The sequence below is a fragment of the Pseudopipra pipra genome, chromosome Z (assembly GCF_036250125.1).
Source record: "Pseudopipra pipra isolate bDixPip1 chromosome Z, bDixPip1.hap1, whole genome shotgun sequence".
NCBI classification, from domain to species: domain Eukaryota; kingdom Metazoa; phylum Chordata; class Aves; order Passeriformes; family Pipridae; genus Pseudopipra; species Pseudopipra pipra.
The window spans coordinates 31,827,145-31,851,483 of record NC_087581.1 but is presented as its reverse complement, the minus strand read 5'-3'; the positions used below and the strand labels follow the sequence as shown (position 1 = coordinate 31,851,483).

General features: G+C 36.1%; 1 protein-coding gene across 1 annotated transcript in view; it reads right to left on the bottom strand.

Moving 5' to 3' along the window:
- CCDC171 (coiled-coil domain containing 171) overlaps window positions 1-24,339 on the bottom strand; it is a 146,006-nt gene that overhangs the window by 61,005 nt on the left and 60,662 nt on the right. Inside the window, exons 17-21 of the mRNA XM_064641049.1 lie at window positions 17,910-18,396; window positions 17,073-17,189; window positions 12,445-12,671; window positions 11,617-11,796; window positions 9,807-9,992 (exon numbers count right to left, since the gene is read on the bottom strand). Coding sequence (XP_064497119.1) covers window positions 9,807-9,992; window positions 11,617-11,796; window positions 12,445-12,671; window positions 17,073-17,189; window positions 17,910-18,396 — 1,197 coding nt within the window. The remainder of the gene's footprint in view (window positions 1-9,806; window positions 9,993-11,616; window positions 11,797-12,444; window positions 12,672-17,072; window positions 17,190-17,909; window positions 18,397-24,339) is intronic.

Sequence of the window (24,339 nt, the reverse complement as noted above, 5' to 3'; positions counted from 1 at the left end):
GAAGCATATTTAAGAAACAAATATTACAGTACCCTAGCTATATGTCTTCTCTTCAGAACAGTTTCAAGAAATTTTCTAAATAGAACCTAAGGTTCAGTTAGTTCTGAGTAAGAAAATATACTGCCTGTGACCTCAATACACTGGTGGTCCCAGTTAAGCTTTTTTTACTGTTGTAGGTTATTCTGCAGCCATTTCTTGGAAGAGGTTGCTGCACAATTCCACCAGACATTAGTGCAATAATGTGAGCCATCACATTAAGGAGTTAGGGACAATGCCGAGAATGTCAGTTTGTGCCACACAAAGTTTTAATCTTGCTTCATCAAGATTTTTTTATCTTCTTTCATTAATTAATTAGACAAATCTTTTTTTAACATGGCATTAACATTAATGTGAGCTTCACAAGATTTAACACTTTACACAGTTTACACTCAAATACTGCATTCCCCTTCAGAAAAGTTCTGACCATACTGTACATTCAGGTATGTGTTTCCATGTTTTGTTTTAATATCAGGCCAGCCACATCCTGCTGCATGAATTATCTGCAGGGAGAAAACACACATACTTGATTCTCCTTATCTCTTTTATATTTTAAACCTCAATAAAATAAGAAAGAATTGGTAAATAAGTAATTTTATACCAAAAGATCTACTCTTTTATACCAGCCACTCTCTTCTTTCAGCCATTAAAAGCTGGAGAGTAGTCTACTTAGCAGAAAGAACAGATAAAGTAAAACAAAATTTAACTTATAAAAAAGACAGTTTCTAAATCATTCTATTGAAAAAGCATGGAAGATATATTATATCCCAATATTCAGCAAGGAGATCAAAGTGCTATAAAGACGTATTGATTGGATACCACACTTCCCTCTGGGTATGCTTTGAGTCATACCAAGTGCCAACTGAGAACACAAAGCTTAAACAAGGAATAAGTTTCCCTGAGCTTGGCACACACAGATCCTGAAGGAGGCATGTTAAACAGTGACAGTGATAAATCACCACAACTGTTAAATTGAATTATTATTTATATTTTTCTCTTTTGGTATGTTCCCTAACTGTAAAATAAAATGGCACCATGATGGTACAAAACTTGGAAAGTTGCCTGCTTCACCCACCTACAGAAGCAAGAGTAATAAACATGCAATATCATCAAACACATTGGCTGATACCACACAACCATTTATTTTAGTAAATTATTGTTAACTTTTTTTAGGAACACTTATTTCTTCATTCTCTCATCTCAGAAATTTTCTTGTAGGACAATGAAGTACTATTTATAAGTAAAATCTTGGGACTGCTACTTAAAATTGAGAATCCTAAATTCATAATTTTAAAATCACTTAATTACATATTGCAAAGTCCACAGACAAAAAATACAAACAAACCAAAAAAACAAATAAAGAAAAGCCCCCCAAACCAACAATTAAGGTGGGTTTACTTAAACTAGAAAGATTTTAAAACATTTTTAGAAGTCTTTTTAACTGAGACAGTAAAAAGATGTAGCAACAAGAACCTCACTGGATTTGTCATAAATGCATACTGTAAAATTCAACATAAAAAATTGGGCAAAATAAAAGAGTAATTTCTGTTTTGAGTTTGTTGCCCTGCTACTATCTCAAAGAGCTTCCATGCTCTTCATAATTCAAAGCAGATAGCACAGTTACAGATTTTAGAAGATGAAAATGGTATAAATTTTGAAAAATCTTCCCCTTGAAAATGAGTGAATAACTAATGGAGTGTCAAATTAAATTAAAAGATCAAATTACATGAAAGATAGGCATGGCTGCTGTCATTGTATGTAGCCAAACAGACCAAAGTGCAAAAGAGTGCGTCTCTTGTTTCAGCCTTATGTCAGTCAGATACATACTTAATTATATTCCAATAGGTATTTGAAAGATTGTTACTTACAGTTTCATAAGAATATATAAAGATCTTTCCAACTTCACACAAACAGAAAGGGAGATCATGGGAAAACTTGACTAAGGTGAAAAAATGATGAAGCCCTGGAGAGATCCTTGATAAACAACAGCAAGAAGCAAATCTATGTATAAAGGACTTGTATATTAAGTACATGTACAGTAGAAAGTCCTACACATTGATATCTATACTACTAGGAAAAATAGAGTTTAGAACGTTTCCTTTAAAAAATCACATGCTGTTTTAAAGATCTATTGATCCCCTCTGCACATCTCAAGGTAACAAAGTTACTTTGTAGTTGACCCAATAATATAACAAAGATCTCTCAGGCACTGGATTTACCAAGAAGCCTGTCAGTATTTCTGAGTGAAAACTGAAACATTGTTGAAGGTCTTGAAATAACAGGGATAAATGTTACGTAAATACATATGCTTAATAACTGCACACTGTAATTACACAATAATCTCATTTTTCTTCCAAATTACTTGTCAATAAATCTTTCTCACTGCACCATAAATTCCAAGGTCATGGACAGAGGTATTTATTAGTATAATTACAGTGCAGCAATAAAACCATTAAGCTTTTACATCCCAATATTGTTCCATTTATTCTCCCCTTCCCCCAAGGGAGGAAAATAGTTCCTACAAATGGAATACCCAGAAAATCTTGAAAGTTACTTTTAAAAGACTATTAAAATGCTCTGCTTCGTGCAATTACTTTATATAAGTTTTCCTTTTTCTCCATTAACAGAATGTCAGATTTAACTTTTTTTTTTTTTAATAGCACAGTGCAGCAAACAGACTCAGGATAAAAAGTATTCTCCGAAATAGGCAATGTTACTATACTGTAAAGTCTAAAGTGTTCTAGATTTCACTGCGTGCCAGTCAGTAATACAGGGGACCCAAAAACCCTAGGTCTTAACCATCTGTGGAGAAGTAACTTGTAGACCAAACTATTAACACTTGTTTCCACATAGTTTCATTATTCCCAGGCACAGTTCTGTCTGTCTTGGCTACTTGCCATCTTCCACGAAACACCTGAAGTGCGCTTAAGTGCATGACTCTAAAATGACTATCAAAATCAGACTAGCATGTCTATTGAATCAGACTACTGATCAGCATGATCAGGCTTATCAAACTTAACCCACAATATCCTACAGAAGGGTAAACCTATCCTTACTTGGAAACTAACTCCTGGTCATTACTTGTTTTCAAAGATTAACCAAAGTGATGTTATGAAATCACGACCTGTTCCAGGGTTCTATCTCAGTGCCTAAATTACACCAAAATTGCTTTAATGATGAGAGCACTTTCCTCAGTTATCTTAAACTCTTCAGCATGTTCAAAATAAAATCACAGAATCTTCTAAGTTGGAAGGGACCCATAAGGATCATCGAGTTCAGCCCTTAGCTGTGCGAAGGACCATCCCCAAGAGTCACACCACGCACCTGAAAATATCATCCAAACATTTCCTGAACTCTGTCAGGCTTGGTGCTGTGACTACGTCCCTGGGGAACCTGTTTGTTGCCCTTCTTTGGACGTGCTCTAACAGCTTAATGTCTTTCCTGTATTGTGGTGCCCAGAACTGCACACAGTGTTCAAGGTGAGGCCGCACCAGAGCAGAGCAGAGCAGAGCAGGACAATCACCTCCCTTGGCCATTTGGATGATACTCTCAGGCACATGGTGTGACTCTTTGGGGATAGTCTTGTGCAGGGCTAAGGGTTGGGTCCCTTCCAACTCGGCATTCTGTGATATTTACATCTGAACTAGATTCCACATAAATGCAATAAACTCCCAATTCCTTTCATTCTTCTTCCAATGTAAAGTAGAAGCTATTTGGATACTATTTTATTATTTTCTTGCTATAAAAAGATAACAAATAATTTGCTTGAATAATATTCCTTCTAACAGCCAATAAAATATTGTATAGTAGCATAATTTTTAAAAAAACAATGGTATGAATACATATTCTAATTCCAAGGTAAAACCTTAACATTGCTCAAATTAAAATGAACTATTACCAACATTCAACTTGCAAAACTGGACAAAAGAAGAAACGTAGAGGAATGAAACAATAACACAACAGTAATGTCAAAACCCTTTCAAAATAAGAGCTTCCCATAAATTATGTTTGTGTGCCTTATACTACAACATTTTGAACTGTTGTATTGACCTTCATGTTAATGCAAACTCATAAAGAGTTCATAACCACAATTTTAACTTTATTCTTTCTCCCATTCTGCTTATTACTATGGCACAAATACAATTCTAAAGGCCATGTACTGACTTCATGCGCTCCAGACTACTCATGCTCATACTGATGAATGTTCTAGATACAGAACAAAGAAAATACACAGACCTAAAACCTGCCTAGAAATAAGTTAGTTCACAGAGGAAATACAGGGATCAATATTGCTAATGAGGTGATCTCTAAAGCAGAAAAAGAATAAGGCAATCCCTGTACCCTGAATCTTAGCAGCTAACTAGAGAAGCAAAACTAGTAGAACTGTGCGTAACATAAAGATCTGCTTTCAAAGTGCTAAACAGAAGAGAGTACAAATATTTATTTCCAAGAGCAGATTTAATGCAGTAAGATAATAACACAGGCAGTAAGACAATAAATCAAACTAACCAGTGGTGAAGGGCCTTGAGGGGAAGCCATATGAGGAGCAGTTGAGGTCACTTAGGCTATTCAGCCTGGAGAAGAGGAAACTGAGGGGAGACCTCATTGCAGTCACAACTTCCTTGTGAGGGAAAGAGGAGGGGTAGACAATGATCTCTTCTCTGTGGTGACCAGTGACAGGGCCCGAGGGAATGGCCTGAAGTTGTGTCAGGGGAGGTTTAGGTTGGATATTAGAAAAGGTTCTTCACCCAGAGGGGTGGTTGGGTGCTGGAACAGGCTCCCCAGGGAAGTGGTCACAGCACCAAGCCTGCCAGAGTTCAAGGACCATTTGGAGAACACTCTCAGGCACATGGTATAACTCTTGGGATTGTCCTGTGCAGTGTTAGGAGTTGGACTTGATGATCCTAGTGGGTACCTTCCAACTCAGGATATTCTAACTCCACGGACAAACCACAGAAGAGCAAAATTTAACATGAAGTTTAAGTTTAGACATCTGAAATACAGATTAAGTAATACAAAGCAGACTTTACCACAATTGTCTTCTTTTTCCCTTTGTGAAGAAAAGTTCTCAGGTCCAGTCCACAATGTATGTTATCTCACTAGCTGCTCCTTCTAGCAGCTGCTAGAAGGAAGCCTAGGAAGCCCAACTCTTGGAAGACTAAGAAGTTAGTAGTAGTGAAAGTAATGTAACAGAGAAGGAGAATGAACAGGCCTACTTATTTTACAAATAGCGTTAATGCAAACTGAAATACCTGACAATCCTCTTTAACCTGTAATTTATTGTAATAAGAAAACACATTGCCTCTTTTGACTAAGAATAGGGCAGATGACAATACTTATCCATTCTTACCTACTTTATAAATTATTTAGGTGTTTAGAACATTGAAATACAGAAACTAAAAACAAAACAAAACAAAACAAAAAACAAACAAACAAACAAACAAACCCCCAAAAACCAACAAACCAGAACAATAAAAAAAAAAACCCTCCCACATTTCATTAATTACAAATTTTAGTTTCTAACCTATTCAGAGGGGAGCTTGCTTCTCTTTAACATGCCTAATTTCATTAACAAAAATTCTCTGTTAAATTAGATGCTAATGGTAATCAGCTATACAGCTTTCTTTAAAGAACAGCCTTATATTTAACCAGGCAATGCACAGAAATGCAGTTTCTTGGCAAAGTGATAAGTTTTCAGAAACAGTATCCCTCAGTGCATCCAAGTCCTAACAATCTTTCCAACTGAGGATATCAGATTTAAAAAAGAAAAAATCTTCTTTCTGTTTTTAGTTTTTCCTACAGTCTTAGAGTGTTCTTGCAGTCTTTGCTCTTCTACTTGACAAACATGAAAATCACTCGGTCTTCCTCATATAAGTGAAGGCTTTTAGCCTTTCCATAGGTTAGAATTTTCAGAAATAGTTAACTATAAAACTAACTTACAAAGTGTGTGTGTGTAATAGTATTAATAAAGGAAATTGTATATATATTTGAAATGGTTTTTCAGGAAAAATATGAGGCCATAAATGTATGAAGAGGAAAAGTAATGAAAAGTAGAAAATTGTGTACCACTTTCACCTGAAATCCACCCAAGAACTGAGAGCCTGCTCAGGGAAAACATCCACTTCTGACAAATGTAGAAATCCCAATCGTGATCTGAATCTAATGAATTCAGATATGCCTGTTTAGCGAAGCATACTACATTTTCTGAAGAGAGAGTATGTATATAATGATTTGAATGACATAGCTATTGAAAATAAACACTCCAAATCTTCCCATCAGAAAACATTTTTCTATAACTGTTATCGAAGGACTCGGTTGAGATTTTTTTCTCACTTATGCTGTCATAAATAAATGGCAGCTTCACTAAACTCAGCAAATTAAACAAACCCAATATTTAGGGCACCGTTTTCTAAAACATGTATTGAAGACTATTTTGAAGCATATCAGTAGCAAGTTACATGATTTAACATATAACTTGAGCGATTAACAATCTGTAGGACTTGATCCATAAATAGAACCTTAAAAATATATTATTTTTATTACAGGTACTAACATACCTAAAAGGAAGTAAATATAGACACAGCGTCTGTCAAAAGGAAATAAAAAATACCTCTACGGGATTAAGACCAGCTTGTATGAGGAATAAAAATTATGTCTGTTACTGATACCTGTTTAGCATTCGTGTAAAAGTTTCTCTTCAAAGACTGAGGAATCAGAACTACTGATTCACCTCATCTAAAAAAAAAAAAAGTGGTATAAAAGAGTTGCTAGTTCCAACTGACCTTGAATGTAATTGGCTCCTTTGGATGTCTCTGTGGTATATGCCATTAAGAAGATAAAAATATACAGGATTAAAATCTGAACTGATAAAGCTAAGAAATTAAGTATTACTCCTTTAATAAGCCTATTTTATGAAAGTACATGAATACCAAAATATCTCCTTACTGATTGCTGTTAAGTGTGAACAAGTTTAAAAATAACCTATCAAAACTTAAAGTATCTAATATTTTAATTTTCCCTTTCTTACCTGTTAAGAATTATGAATAAATAATTCAAAGCAAATTATTCTTACTCTACTCCACCTGAACTCACTTGTATACCACCACATTCACCAAATTTTTATATACACTTAGTCTAGATTGATAGATTATTTTGCATTTTAAGACAAAGATGGAGGCATATTTTTTCTATTTTACTTTTTTTCAGTGCAACAGTTCTTTTTTTTCATACTTCTGTATTATTTAAGAGCTTGAAAACCTATACAATTGTAAGAGCATTGTCTTACAAGGTCAAGGTTGATTATTACAAAGATGTGATTGTTTCACTGTACTGCAAACTGAAAGCTAAAAACGCTCACACAAAAAAACCAAACATCTTAAGTCACAAAACCCAAGTAGCTAGGAGAAAAGGGTGTGTCAGTTAAAATGCCAAGGCAAAGATAGAGACCATTACTGCCTGTCATGAATAAAGACATGATTAAAGTTGGATTGTGGTATACTGTGGGAGAGAAAATAAAGACTTTTTTTTTTAAATTTTAAAAACCAAAACTTATAGAGCTCAAAATAAAAAAATAGTTCTTTTACCCCTTGATATCAAAGTAGTTTATGTTAGACTGCTATTTGAATTTCAAAAGTACTTATTCAGCACAGATTTGAAACTGTAAAAAGCAACGATAAAAACTGAAGGTGAGATCACAATTTAGGATGTATACATTACAAAATCATATACACACGATTAAAAAAAAAATCAAGAACCACTAGATTATGAACCTGTGTTGCCACGCTACCACGAGTGATATTGTCTCTCTTCTTGTTACAGTCACAGACACAGGCTGCTACAACCACAATGCAATTTTGTGCTAACTATTGACCTCATGAAGAAATTAAGAGCTCTCTTAACCGAGGGACAGCACTCAAGTTTACAACTCGAATTTGGTTTAGAATTCCTCCATGGAAAGGATGAAGAATTATAAAGCAATGAATCAAATCGGTGTACTTGTAAGTTGTAAATTTCAAATTTAAGGTTTATTTTGTCAAGTGTCTTAGCCTCCATCCTATCACAACAGCTATTTTATTCCATTGCGTTGTATCTTTAAAGCTCCAGAAATAATCAAGCATTTTATACTAAACCAAGTTATTCCAGCGGCAAACAACTGCTAAAGGATTGCAGAAATAGGATGCATTTTAGGATCACGACTGTTTCAAAAAAGTTTATAACTAGCCTTTAATTAGTAAGAAACAGAATCTGCAAAATCTAATTCAATATCCAATAATCTATATAATATAGTTGTTTAAAACTTCATACTACATTTTAATTGCCTATAATTGACTTCTTTTTCATTTACGCTGAACAAATGAAAAGATGTGTTTTACATGAAGTAAAACATGGTGAAATACCACGTATTAATGTATAAAGTAGACTGCAATAAAGATTTCAAATAGCATCTCTCTTCTATTCCTTCCTTTCTGTACGATACTAGTATCTACTTAAAAAATCTTGCATCAGTGTTTGATTTCAAGAAATACAAGACTAATGGCTTATATATACTGCAGCTGTATCAGAAACAAATAGCAACAGTATCAAAAAGCAACCTGATGTAAAACATTAAACAACTTTATTCTTCCATTGAAATGAAACACCTAAAGTTAGACAATTATGAGAGAGAAAAAAAGCCACAAAACCCAATTGGTAAATAGGAAATGTCACTGTCTTTCATTAGGTAAGGCATTTTTAATAAATAATACCAGTAATGAAAACCCTCCTTAATAAATTTAACATCCTTCAGCATCTTCCACTGTGTATTACTTCAAATCTCAACTCTGCTGCAAGTCACCCTCCTTTACACCCATTTTCATTGCCATATTCTCAACAATGGTTTATGAGATTTCTGCTAGTGTCATAGCTTGAATTTTTTTTTCTCCTGCTTCTTGACATTTCTTATTGCTTCCTCCCCAAATCTTCCTCAGAATCACAAGTTCTTCTATTTCTCAAAATATGGATGAAGAAGTGTTATTTGCTGAGTTGTCAAGTCACAGAAGAATACTGGGGAATGGAAAGACAGTAGTAAGGATGAAGAGCAGATGCAAGCAGCAAAGCTTGCTTTAAATAAAAAATAAATAAAGCTGCAGAGCTTAGGTCACCAGATATTGGCTTGATATCACAAAGTTTCTTCTCTTCCCGTGTTACATGTCCAGCTGGTTTCAAACCTCTAATACTCTCTCTGTTCCTTCATTTGCTATCAGAGATTCTGATAACAACATCTTTTCCCTCATTACTCATTATGTCTGCAGAAAATTCTAAATCCTGATGAAAAATGATTTCTCTTTATTGTCACCTAGCATATTTCAAACTGACAAATGCATTCTCTACTCTGAGATTACACTGAGGAAACAGCTAATTCAGGTTTTAAAATACTATTATGATCTCTATCAAAAATCAAGGTAACCCTGTATTTCTTCATTAATTTTTCCTATGAATTGCAAACACCTCATGATGGCTAGAACTGCTGTCTCTTATGTCTCCTGTAAATTTCAGACACTTCAAAGACTACATATATTGGTGTACACCACCCAGTTCCAAAAGCAGAGAAGTGATATTATACCTTTAAGTATCATTTTGGAAGTATTTTCTGACTACCCTGAAATTCCAATGGACTAAGTAGTATGTGTGCATTTACTCCTTTAATTTTATTTCCACAAGAATTGCAACATTTGGCTTATTTACCAAAAGGTAAATTTCAGGTGTCTAATTCAGATGAATATTCATCTTACCTTTACAGATTCACTTAATACTTGGGTTTTATCTGCTTCTTCACTGGAGTGCAATTCTAGTTTATTATTTAACTCCTGTAGCTGTTGTGCCTGTTCATTCAAAAGCAATTGTGCCTGATGCTCCCGATGCAATGCATTATTTAATTCTTCACATACACTTTCAAACTTCTCATGGGTGATCAATTTCTGCTAAGAGAAATAAATTGTGTTTGATTGTGTAGCTATGTTCACTTGTTTACACGCTTGACTTTCCAAGTTCCACTTGCAAACATATCAAATTCTAAAACAAAAGCATGCTAAAGATTATTATTATTTAGGTTAGGTTTTTTAACTCAAAGACAGACCATGGGGCAATAAGAGGGCAGACAACTATATTCACTGTATTTTTTCAAAATAGCATTCAGGCTACTGTAAACAGTATGCATTCATTATTCCATTCAAATTAGTACTGTAGGTTGTAAAGAAACAATATTTCAAAGGAAATATGCAGATCAACGTCCCACATTTTAGTGCATATTTTGTTAACCCTTGTAAATATCTTCCTGGACTCTTTCTTCCCTTCCAGAAACATTCCAGAAAGATGAAATAATCCTCTAAAGAAAATTGTTGTCCACACTTAAATGAAAACCTAAACTGTGACAATTTTCTCTAACTGTGCCAGAACCGTAAGAAATAAAACCCATTAAGAGCAAAACTGAAGATGACTGGATATAACCTTGTTTGTTTGAAAAAAAAACAACAACATTTTACCAGCTAGGAGCAGAAAAGAGAATGGATGTGACATGAATTGTTAAATATTCTCTGCTTGGAAGTGTTTGATTGGGATACACTGACAGTTCTACCAACTAGACTTCAGTATCAATGTTGGGTACAGCTACAGAAAATGCTGACTATTCTGGGATACAACTCTTTCAGTTATATACCTGTAGAGCATGTATAAGAATCCTTATCCATTCACCTTCTCAAATAGCTCCAATGGGAGTTCAGTTTTGAACACAATCTATAGGAAATACACTTAGTAGGAAAGGTGCTTCATGAACCTCCAGCATGCTAAAGCAAGACAAGTTTCTTTCTCTCCACGGATTGAAGGCACAGTTCCAAAAGTATGACAGGGATCAAACTGACAACCCAATGGCATCAGTCCCTCCACCAAATGGCATCAGTCCCTCAATCACCACATCCATTTCTCACTACACTGTGATTTCAAGCAGTTAAGGAACCTTTTTCTTGTGTCTTCTCACTCCTGTCATCAGTGCTATTTAGAGGTTAGTGAATCCATAAGTAAAGTCATCAGTGATAGCGAAGAGTCAGAGGAATTTGGCACACTAAAATTTGTATTGACTAGCTTAGGATATAAACCAGAGTCAAAGATACAGCAAAATGTCTATCATAACATTCAGCAATATCCACGCAAAGTTTATAAACTGCTCATGAACGTACTTATTGAATACCCTCATTCCAGCTGACTTTACTCTGTTGAAGTGAAATCTAAAAATCCTTTTCAGGTATATAAATCACATCAACATTTCAAACATACGGAAGAAGACCTGGGTTGCTGAAAACCAAACATGCAATTTACACAGAATAATTCATTGTACAAATCAAAAAGAAAATCTTGTGGAGGGCAGATATTTCTGAATACATCTGACTTCCAGTTCAGTGACATTTATTAGGAAAGTTTTCTGGAAAATTCTTTTACTAGGAGAATGATTTTATATTTGTTTTTCAAAAGAACACATACTCCCCCCCCAAAAAAAGTGTAAAAAGAAGGATTTCTTACAAGCAGTCTCCTCTAATCAAATATACCTACTTGTTTAAGCATATTTAATTGCTCTTGCAGGCCCTGGGCTTTGTCAGCTTCTTTCTTCATCTCACTGAAATCCCATTTGAATTCTGCAAGTTGTAGACGCAGTGAGCGGCGTTCCACCTCTGCTGTATGAAGTCTTTGTGTAAATTCAAATATTTGCTCCTGCAGGGATTCTATGTTTTTCTGTGAGTAGTCAGAAATAAATTAATGTACCATGTATTTTAGCAATAAGTTAAATCACATATAATACCCAAGCAAAGTAGACAAAGCTCTCATCTTGCCCTCCATCTCTAAAAGACACACCGGAGTGTAAAAATGTGAATCTGTATCACCTACTCTTGGGGGTTACTGAAAATTCTGTTTTCAAGGAAGTAACATTTTCATAAATGGCCCACAATAAAAGACTTATTATCTGAGAAAGTTTATCCTTTCATTTTGGTTAAAAGGAAGAAGGTTATCTTTACTGAAAGACAGAACACCAAGCAGGAGAAAACAGAAAATAAAAAAAAAAAGAACCTTAACATTCACTGAAAGCCACAAGCAAGTTTGTTCTTATAAAGCAAATATAGTTTTGATAGAACTTTAAAAAAAAAATTTCTTGTATACATCAAATCTTTTTTTAAAATTCTTTGACAATAAAATAAAAGAACTATCCATGCCCTAATGCTTCTAGCTGTTACGAATCAGCTTCTAATGTCTACATAGTTGACTTCAATGTAACAGACTCATAAACAATCTGAAACAAAATTAATGGTACTATCAAGGAAGCTTCATCATAAGACTTTTTATTAATCTACTGCTTACATGAAGTAGCACAATAAATATGCATACCATACTGGATCGTCTGTCCCACAATCCAGCTTCCAGGGCCCGGGTATTTATTTTGTGAAGTCCATGAGCCAGACTGTGTACCAAAGAGTCTTTCTCCAAATAAATAATGCACTTGCTGTGGTCTAATGGAACCGTCTCCATTATTACATTCAGCTTGTCCATAAGTTTTGAAAAGGAGTTCCTGGCTGCACTTACAAGTAACTTTCCAGAAAGCCAGGACTTTGTATCTAAAAAAAAAAAAAAAAAACCAAACAAAAAAAAGGAAACATCAAGTAGGTTATTAATTTCAGTTTCTTTCAGCGAAAAAAAAGCAACAACAAATAACATCTTTAAAATATTCAGTAGGAAATTTCTATTAAAGATTGGAAGACTGAGTTCACAGGAATATCTCAGAGAGACACAGGACAAATTGTGTATTTAGCAATGAAAATTCTACTCTTATCACTTTTTGAATGGAAGGGTAGGATAGGATTTTAAAGAATAGGATTCGTTTGCCAAAGACTATTTTTTCAGTTGTTACCATGTTCTTCCCCAATACTATACTTTCTTAAGACTTTCTTTGGTGTTCTAATTTTGTAATTCAGAAACCATGCAAGATGAATGCATGCAAATGCAAGTCAGGTGAAGTAAGTCAGATGTGATAGCACATGGTAAGTCACTTTATCGCAATATTTACAATGCAAATTTCTGAGGATTTCCGGGCTCCTCTTCCCTCCCCTCTACAGATGTCTAAGTCATTTGCTGTTCAAAATTAGTGAGGCTTGGTACCTTAACACAGTACTATTTATATTCTGAGACAAGAGAATATAATTTACCTTATTCCAAGGCAATTAAAATTTTACAGCTACAATTACTTATTTTCCCATAGGATTTTGGTAATCATCCTTCTCATATAATGGACTTAAGGCCCCAGCACACCCAACATGTCCTGCTTACTGCTAGATTCGTCAGGTCTGTAATTAATAATTGTGTTTAATGTTGATAAATAAAATTGTCAGTGCTCCTTCCACTAATTGGTATTCCAGATAACAGTTAATAGGTTTATTTATGCCTTAATAAAAGTCTTGTAATTTAGTTTTCCCTCAGCTAGGCAGGTCTTAATCTGTCATTACTTGTCTTATGATACTATCAGTGTAAGATGACAAGCATGGAAGAGCTTATTTACATTCAGTGGTACAGCAGATCTCCTGTTGCTGCAGTGAACTAAGTATTTACTTAAGACTATAAGCAGAAAAAAATAACCACAGCTTAAGTTAAAAAAGTTTTTTTTAAAGATTGTGAAGAAAAAAAGCCGAAGGTTAAAAGCACAAAAACATGTTTATTAATATTTTTATATTACAATTTTCACCATAAAGATCATTTACACAAGGTGAAATTTATCTATAAGCAAATAACAAAAAGAAAAGCACTTGATAAAGTCACATATTCCATTTTTAGAGTTATTCTCCTGCTTGGTTTTGAAATACCACCATTCCAATGATTCCAGTGCTCAAATGGAGTATCATTTTTGAATACACATTTTCTATAATCCCAGTTACTAGTAGATCTGTCTTTTCTTCATGACTATGATAGCATTCTTTCTATTCATCTTTAAAGTTAAAAATCTTATGAGGCATTTTTATCTTGCACTTCAACTAACAATACATCCTTTGAAATAAAAAAAAAAAAACACATTCTTTTCATACCCAGAAAAAAACCTCCTATTGTAATGCTCTGTCTACCTTGGCCAAGAGTCCTCTCTTTTTCTTATGCTGGTTCTCTATTACTGATCACAAAAAAAGAAAAAGCTACCTTCCTCAATTCACCTCTTATCACAGATTATCCTGTAAGAGTTGTCAGTCACCTTCAAAGACCCTCTCTTTACTCCAGTCATGATACATTCATCAGTTTGAATGTTTAATGAAACTAATCTAAAATTAAAACTAGAACATTTATATGGCTTTCCATGTAAAAAACTCTGCCATGATTTCTGATAAATATCAAAACAAGGACACCACCAGTGAGCTACTGTTCCATCATTTTTCCTAGTATTTCCACTTGCTATTCTCAGTTTATAAGATTGTCTGCCTGTCAGAAAACACAGTATTTCTCCATATGTGCAGCACCTAGCATGGCAGCCCCTTTCCCTATGGCTAGAATCTCACCTTAAATTTAAAATAACCGTTCCTACAGATGTGTAGTAGCAATTTGAAATGATTATTCTACTTCACAAACAGGACTCCCACTATTCAGTAGAGTTCAGCATCCACAACTTAAGGCACTTTCTTGGGATAGGGACTAATCGTTATCTCCTCTATTTTTTTAATGAAGAATAGCTTGGAGTAAATACACAGAAATATGCTGAAGTAAGTCACTGACTGCTTTGAAAGACAAAATGAGAATTTAATACAATTCCACAAGGAACTGTATCCATAATAATTGGGAAGAGAATACACTGTTTAAATATATACATTTTACGTACTTGTCATGAAGGAAAAAGGAATTACAATAAAACCATTAAATTATGTACATTATGATGAGTATCAGAATTAATTAACACAAATAAATGTATATCACAAAAAGTAATTAAGTCATATAAAATAAATGAAAAAAAAGACAATGAAAAGTGTCAAATCTTACTTCACTGACATAAAAAAACAATTCTTGTTTATTCTGTTTTGGTGAAATTGAACAGTCAGCAGGATTAACTTAGTACTATGAAAGACTAGAATGTTCATGTCAAGCTTCAAAAGTTTTGCATATGTAACAGTTGATGATACATATTGAAAATCTTGGCCTTTACTTTCTCTGGTTTATCACAGTACAGATGCTGTTCTAACAGACCTAGAAAATTAACCTTACAAAAAAACAAAGAAAAACCAAAAAACTCCAACACTGTAATGAAGTTGTATTGAAACTGAAGCTAAGAGATCACTCCAAGACATGTTAGAATGAGAACCAAACTAACAAACACTATGCAGGGAAGTGAACATCAATATCAAACCAAAACCACATATTTAAAAGTTAAAAGATCAAGAAATGTGACTCGAATCACCAGGACACCCAAGCCTAAATGTTCCAGTATTATCTGAGTGATCTGGATTTGGTTTCTTTCAACTGCCCCAAATGTCTCTTCAAAATCTAGGCATTTTTAAACATAATTTTTAAGACACTGAACCATTCCATCTTGTTGATATAGACAGCACCTTCTTGTACCTACTTTCTCCTGTGATGTGCAGTCTAATCTGGAACTGTCATTATTTAAAGATCTGAAGAGACCAGATGCCTCTCCGATTGCCTATTTACAGTTTTAAAAAATTCCAAATTCTTTTATGTCAGTTTGAAGGTTTAAGTCCTACTTAAAATATTAGTTACAGAACATAAAATAATTTTCTAAGTGTGGAAGCTTTCGTTCTAATATATTCCTTCAGAGCCTAATTACTCCAATACTTCTGGAAATTTCATGTCAAACTTTAAATTATTTATTACTATTTTTTGAACCAAAGATTCCTAGGAGACTTTTGATCTCATGAGGAACAGAATTCCAAGTAACACACAAGCAGTTAGACCTTGAGGTTCTGTGCAAATAACTTTAAATAGAGATAAGATATGAAAGAATCACCAAACTGACTGTGTCCATAACATTCTGAGCTTGGCTTTTCCTAATTCTCAAAAATCAAGCCTCTGTTGAATGCAGAGATATCTAATAAATTGAGCCCACCAGAATTCTCATATATTTCCAATTGGCAAAATATCATGATGTTTACAGTATTCTAACTAGTCACTTCAGCACATCTGTGCTGCTGATGAGTTTGTCTTGATTCTTTTTCAATTTGCTGTTCCTACACAACACTCTATACACAGGCACACTTGCATGATAAACCCTGTAAATATTCTGAAACAGGGTTCAAATTTTGCTTTGTAAGGATGTAAATTTAAGTTACTGAGAACAGGATGATCTAAGAGAGCACCTGAAATTGAATCAAAACGCTTTTGATTCAATGGCAGTCTTCTAGTACCAGTTTACTGTCTAGGCTTCTGGGAAATGAATCACCTTCCCTCTGTTCTACTGTTTCCCTTTATTCATATAAATTACCCCTCCTTTAATATCCTTTATTCTGTGACAGTAATGTTGGTACTTTAAAACTACAAGTTACCAGAGAACTAAGGATGGCAGCAATGCAGATGAACCAAGTAAAACCTTACCTCAGTTCTCACTGCAAATAAATTAAGAAAAATAGTTAACAGCTGGGAATAACGAGGTGACATTTCCAGAAACTGACACTACAATTTTCCATAGGCAGAGTAGAATTCTATACAAAGACAGACTGAGAAAATTAGGGAACATAGACACAAATCTAATTAAAAATAAACTTAGAGAGGGAACACAAGAGAGACATAAAATAAGGACTGCTATAAACTGTGTCAATTGAGACTGTTTACATACTTCTAAAAGCACTCTTCAACCTTCTGTTCCCATGACTCTATATACCAAAAGGATAAAGTATGATATCACCAATTAAAGAAAATTAATTTGTTCCAACACTATAAGTCTCAGGAGATTTGATCCAGAATAGTTTAGGTAAAATCCTAAAGATGCAAACGATGTTTTTTAATCTTCTACTACAAGAATATACTTTTAAAATTACCTGATTTGTTAATAACATCCTGCAACTCAGTGACGGAACCGATTATAGCAGCAAGGAGGTTAGAACTAGTAAACCAGCTGAGTTCTTCAACACAGTTAAGCTCCTCCTCTTCACAACCTGTGAAACAGAATCGTACCTAGCAACATTATAACTGAATAACTTAGATAAGGCACTACTATCCCCAGCTTTTTCAGACATTGACTAAGTACATAAGGGAAAGACTAATTCTTCTTTCAGAACAATTTAGACTGTATTAAATATGCTTCCAGAACTACTAAAACAGAAAAGTAGATCAATCTTCTAGTTTGGAAAACATTTCTTATGCCATTTTTCCTTGTAGGGGGAAACATGAGCTGGTTTGGCAACAGAAAGTGACAAAAAGACTACATAATCTCTAAAGAAAATTGAGAAATCCTACACTAGTACTTTACCTGAATCAGTAAGCAATTTTTTTGCATTTTTCAGTAAGAAATAAACATTACAAGTTATTAATAAGAGGATATACCTTTTCAAAAAATATGCTGATGATTAATAATGTAGGAACATTTCAAGATATTTACCACATAGAGGAGATGTACCTAGTTCTGAAATCCATAACACAAATTTCAAGGATATCAAACAGTGTGACTTCACATCTGTAGTTGCAACTTTATTTGCAGTGTTTAACAGCCTAAGCATTTCCTTTTAGGGGAAATCACATTTGTCAAGTACTCTAAAAATCACAAATCTAGAAATAACATTTGTCAAAATGTCATTAAATTTGTCTTTACACTCCATTAATAGTAATATTATTATATGTTATTCTCTAACTATGAATACTTGATAGATTATGCTTGCCTTTAGATTCTCCTACATAAACTCGAATTCCAATGCCTTCTTTTAAGCCATTTGTCCAGATGAAGAGGGAACTAGAAGATTGGGCTAAAACTTTAAGTCTCTTAGCTGCCAAAACTGCAATTACAGCTCTTCGGAATACATAAATCAGGCCTTGAAATTTTCTTTTCTTTATTTTTACTTCATTTTGACTGTTTTCTTCACCATCAGATAGAGCATGAACTAGGGTCCTAATCTTCTGGTTCACTAATTCATAAATGTTGACCTGATCCTGGAGAAGGTCTCTTTGGGAAGACATAGCACACAATTGGCCATAGAGAGGATACAGGGCACCTGCCAATAGCGCACAGGCTGCCAAGAGAGATGAATGCTCCTTCTGAAACTGTGTTAACGTATTTTTCACAGAAACACTTTCAAGGGCCAATTTCTCCTGACTTTTTTCAAGGACACGCACTTTTTCCTTATTTTTCTCTGCTGTTCCGTGGTATTCCTGGGATAAAACAGAAAAAAACAAACAAACAAAGCCAGAATAAATATTAACAATAAGATTTTTTTTTTAAGCAACAAAATCATTTTTACTAACACAAAAGCTAAAAAAGAAGAAAATTAATTTTTTCACATTCAAATAACACACATTAAAGGACAAAAATTATTACTAATGATGATGACAGTATCTCTTCTAGTAAACAGTTAGAGATGAAAACGAATCAATAGTACAAGGAAAGTTTTCACAATCTTCAGCTACAAACAGATTCCTGGTTTCTGATGATAATCCACTTCTACTGCAGTACACAAGGTCCAAAAGCATCTGGTTGTCCACAATACAGTTTTATGAGTTGACTTAACAGTTAGCAATTATGCCCTCCAATTTCAGAAAGAACATTGCTCAACAAAGCAGAAAGAAAGTTAGCGTAAGGGAAAGAAAAAAAAAATAAGGAAGACCCTGGAACATAAACCTTGACAGATTGGCAGCAGCTGGAAAAGGGGAAGTAAAGGTGATCTCTTAATTACTTTGTAATCAACCCCCTACTTATATATTCACAGATTAATTACGTCTCATAAAGAATTGGGTTTTCAAAGGAACAATGTAATACAGATATTTTTATTTTGACTAGTGCCATTACAGTTTTTCCAAGTTATAGAACATTTTTTATTTTCCTCTATATGCCCTGAAACAGGGAAAGAGGGAGACTTATAATATCAAACTGGTGTAGCAAAATGAAGATGCTAACAAGTCATGGAATGCCAGGACTAAGGTTAGATTATGCAGACTGCAGTTCCTGTAAAGGAATCAAGACACTATGCTGAGAGCTCTAAGTCACCTCAGAGACTTGACGCATGAGAGCCCTTTGTGATTGGGAAGGTGACTACAGTTAAACAGGATCCACTGGTACTAGGAGGTAATAAACTTTAGGCATTGTTCACAAAGAACTCACAAGATCAAGTTAAATGCGTATGCTCCATTTACAGTCCATGGTCACAAAAAGGAAAACATGGATGGAATGACAAGCCCATATGATGAAGAAAACTGAGGATTATGCTAAGTTTCAGATATCTCTCTTAGAGCTACAGATATTTTTGTTAAAATGGTGTGATATCATTCCTGCTAGCAGTGGTCAAAAGAGAAGTAAAACGATATCATCCAGCCACATTCTCATGTGTTTTACTTGTTACATGTTCCAAGCAAGTGATGAGGGGAGTACCCTAATTTTTTTCCCTCCTCCATCCTGCAAGCACAACAGAATTAAAAAAATATACAGCTATCTCTAGAATGAAAATGGAAGCCTCTACACTATATCTTAGTCAAAATGTCAGTTCAAAATGTCTTTGACCAAATAAATATTTTAGCAGTTTTTTAGGAGTGAAACAATTTGTAATTCTATTAAAATACTTAAAGTGATACAAAAATAGAGTAGGCCACTAAAAGATCTACTAATTTCAAAATGCAATTTACAGGCCACATATGTCACTAAATGCTAAAATTAAGTATGAACATGTACAATACTTTCAGTGCTACTGCATTATTTACAGTGTTTGATTTTTATAGATAAAAACCCTGATAGCATGACTGGAAGGAACAGAAGAAGCAAGCTGAATTTAGAAAATATCTTAGGTTTCTGGCCATCACAGGTGAAACGCCAATATCCAAGTAAACAAACTGTGATCCCTGCAAGGCTCTTTGGCAGCAATACCAACATTCAGTGCTCTGGCTAATTAACGCTTGCTTTTGTGCTTACGGTCATATGGTAACATGCAAAAGTAAATAAGACAATCTCTGACTTCAGAAATGTAAAAGTTTTGTAAGAAAAGATACCTTCTTGCTTTTATTGCAATGCTAATAATTTCTTTTGTCTTACAACACACTGTTTCTAGTGTTTTCTTTAAAGCTTAAAAGCACAGTTTTTGAAAAGGACACATACTTCTCTTCCTAAACATTGGCAAGCTGTTTTCCTTTGGTGCTTGAGCTTTGACAGGCACTTCACTGGGTTGCAGAGCTTCACTGACTCCAAGAAATCTTAACAAAAATCAGGTGCTACTAGAAAAACTACTTTATCTTACTTCTTATTGTGCCCTTACTCTTTATTCTGGCATGGAAACAGAACTGGAAACTAGAAATATGATGACACAGAGACATAAAAAGGTTATCCTTTTGCAGCTCTGACTCAGCATGGGTGGCAGCACAAAGACAGTGCCTACCCCACATGTACTAAAGCTGTCCCCCAGGCAGGGCAAGCAACCAGAAGAACGATGAACAGAGCAGGCAAACAGGGCATTGGATGTCAGCCAGGGCACCGTGATGCCATTTGCACAGGCAGGGCAAGCAGGAAGGGCACTGAGGTGCTGCCAACTCAAGCACTTAGCTCAGTTGGTGATCATCACTCTCCCTGAGAGAGCGCAGGTGCACTGTCCACTTGGACAAAAGTTGCTTCCTGTGCACACACCACAAAGGACAGTGTGACCCAGACAGAGCACTCACGAAACCATGCAGGGGCCCAGGTCAGAGGCTGCAGAAGTGCCACAGCCTGGTGCTGCTCTCAGAGGGCAGCAGAGAGAACAGTTATGTGAAATGCGATCAGGTCAATGATCTGCTTGGCCTAATGGCAGAGCTGAAAGATGGAGTAGAAAGAATAAGAAGTATTAGGGACTCTGAGGAAGAGATGGAGTGGTGGAGCCACACTCTACCATGCCTTAGACAAATGCACCAACTGTCCACTTCATATGAAGCAATGGATCCCCACCCTCTCAACACCAGGCAGAAGGAGGGGACCTTAGAGACCGAGGTGAGTGGAAACAGGTTTCTGCTTGGGGTGGCAGGTGAATCCCCTCCCAAACTACCTCACCTTCCCAGGTGCCCTTACACAATAGGCATGAGACCCTGGAATCTCAGAACCAGGGAAATGAGAACGTGAATGAGAGTCCATCTGGATTGGACAGATCATCTAGGGCAGGGCAGCCTACCTCCCCCATCATGACCTCCTGAATTAAAGAAAGGTAGTAGCAAATGTTTTGAGAGGAATGGAGGGTCCAGTATGCCAGCCAGACCCAACCCACTGGGAGGTGTGTTGCCTCCCTGTGGCCTGGGTAAGAGACATCACAACAAACTTCCCAGCCTGGTACAGCCCACTCATTATTACCAATTACTGGTTTTCCAAGTGGGTAGCAACAAAGTCCCAATAAAAAGGCTGCAGATGGTCAAGAGGGATCTCAGGGCCTTGGGACAACTGGTCAATGGATCTGGACCACATATTGTGTTCTCTTCTGTCGCACCAGTTTCAGGGAATGATGGGGCAAGAAACAGGAAAATCACACAGAATTCACAGGTGTGATTAAAGACTGGAGTTACCAGCAGAATTTGGGGGTTTTTGGACATGGGTCAGTTTATATGACACCGAGTCTGCTGACAACAAAGGAGATCCTCCTGTCTCAAAGTGGAAAAAGGATCTTAGCCTGCAGGGTTCATTGAGAGAACTTTAAACTAGGTTTGGAGAGGGATGGAGATAGAGCCAGGCTCAACAGATATAAGGTGTGGGAAGATAAAAACTACAGTGACCACCCAAGAAGCAAAAGGAGGCTTAAGAGGGGATACCTCCAGTGAGTACAAGCACCCAAAGATGTAACCACAAGACAGGACTTAGGGGTGTCCCTCTGCACACCCACTGGGATATCGACACAATCAAATACTTCTATAAAGTGCTTATACACCAATGCACACAGTATGGGGATCAAACAGGAGGAACAAGAGATCTTTGTGCAGCCACAGGGCTTTGAGTCTCATTGCAATTACAGAGATGTGCTGGGGTGCATGAGGAAGAGTGTGACCAGCAGGCTGAGGGAAGTGATCCTCCTCCTCTACTCAGCCCTGATGAGGCCACATCTGGAGTGCTGTGTCCAGTTCTGGGGTCCTCAGTACAAGAGAGACATGGGGCTACTGGAGAGGGTTCAGCAGAGGGCCACAACAATGATCAGGGGTCTGGAGCATCTCTCTTATGAGGAGAGACTGCAGGAGCTGGGCCTGTTTAGAGAAAAGAAGGCTGAGAGGGGATCTCATTAATGCAGATAAATATCTCAAAGGTGGATGTTAAGACAGTGGAGCCAGACTCTTCTCAGTGGTGCCCCACAACAGGATGAGGAGCAATGGCCATAAACTAAAACACAAGAAGCTCCACTGGAACATGAGGAGGAACTTCTTTACGTTGAGGGTGGCAGAGCACTGGAACAGGCTGCCCAGGAAGGTAGAGTCTCCCTCTCTGGAGACATTCAAAACCCACCTGGGTTTCCTGGGTAACTTGCTGTAGGTGATCCTGCCTTGGCAGGAAGGTTGGACTAGATGAGGTCCAGAGGTCCCTTCTAACCCTGAGTGTTCTGAGATTCTGTGTCCTCATCAGTGTCTATAAGTATCTGAAGAGAGGGTGTCAAGGGCGTGGAGCCAGACTCTTCCCAGTGATGCCAATCAACAGAACAAGAGGCAATGGGCAGAAATGATGCACATGACACCTACCTGAACATGAGGAAGAAATTCTTTACTGTGAGGGTGACCATATACTGGAACAGATTGTCCAGAGAGGTTGTGGAGTCTCCCTCACTGAAGATATTTAAGAACCATCTGGTCACAATCCTGTGCCGTGTGCTCTGGGATGACCCTGCTTGAGCAGGGAGGTCAGATCAGATGACCCACTGTGGTCCCTTCCAACCTGATCCATTCTGCCATTCTATGAGTTTCTGATTCCTGTATTTCAGCGCTTGTATTTTTCCAAATATAGACACCTATACATATAAATAAACAACATCAAGGGCCCTGTCCTCCCTTTGCTGTGGTCTAAGTACAAGGGCCAGACATGTCTACCAAAGACACCTAGTGGGTCAGGACCTGTAGAGTTACACATACTCCTCCTCCTCCTCCTTTTGCACTGACTTTTGATACAACTGCAATATATTATATCCTTTATCTAATTTACCTGCCTTGCTGTAAAAGCAAGGCCTCCAAATAAAGAAAAAAAAAAAACAAAACCCTTTTTTTTCTCTCTAGGGGACTTTTTCTTTTTCTTATTCAGCAAACCTTTTATTTTTCTGTTGGAATTAACATTTTTAAAGTAGTTACAGAATTTTTCTCTTACAACATGTTTTTGCATATCAGAACAAAACCCTTCTATTTTAAGTGGTTGCCACAAAAAATTGGGGACAGATTAATAAATATCTAAACAATAAGCAAATAACAACTGGTAGTTAAAATTCAGAGGATATTTCCTATGAGACTGTGAACAGCCTGAATAAATAATTTGTGTGAGTATAAGGAACAGGCACAGTAACATTTTCAAAATGGAACACTATCAAATCAAGAGGACTGGACTCCTGCTACAACAGGCAAGGAAAAAGGATATGCACTTTAAGCTCCATTGACTTTCCAAACATGGAGACCACTGACAGAGAGTGATATCTATAGAGTGCCTTGGTTATTGCTGATCTGTGATAAGGCTATACTCTGGGAATTTCTGCCCTACAAAAAAACAGTGAAATTGCCTTCAGATTATAATCCATTTGATCTACAGTACCAGCTGTGAAGTAGTACCTATTAACATTCATAGATCCTACCTTGGAACCAGGGACCCTGAACAGTACTGGCTGGGCACTGTTTAGTAGCGGGTGTCACTGCTACTAAAACCTCCAGATTTTGGAGTGTTACATTTTAATTATAAGAAGATCATTCTGAAAAGGCCTAACTCTCTACTGGAGTTTTAATAAACCAAAACAATCATTTTCAAGATACATTACTGATACTGCTGCACAGTTAGAGCTCTGTGTTAACTCTTGAGAGTATGAATTAACACACTTCAGTTTGTTTTCACACATGTAGCAACGATTCAAAAAACTAACGAAGTCTTGACACAGGATTTCTGACGAGAAAATACCTAGAAGTAGTCATGGAACACTGGTT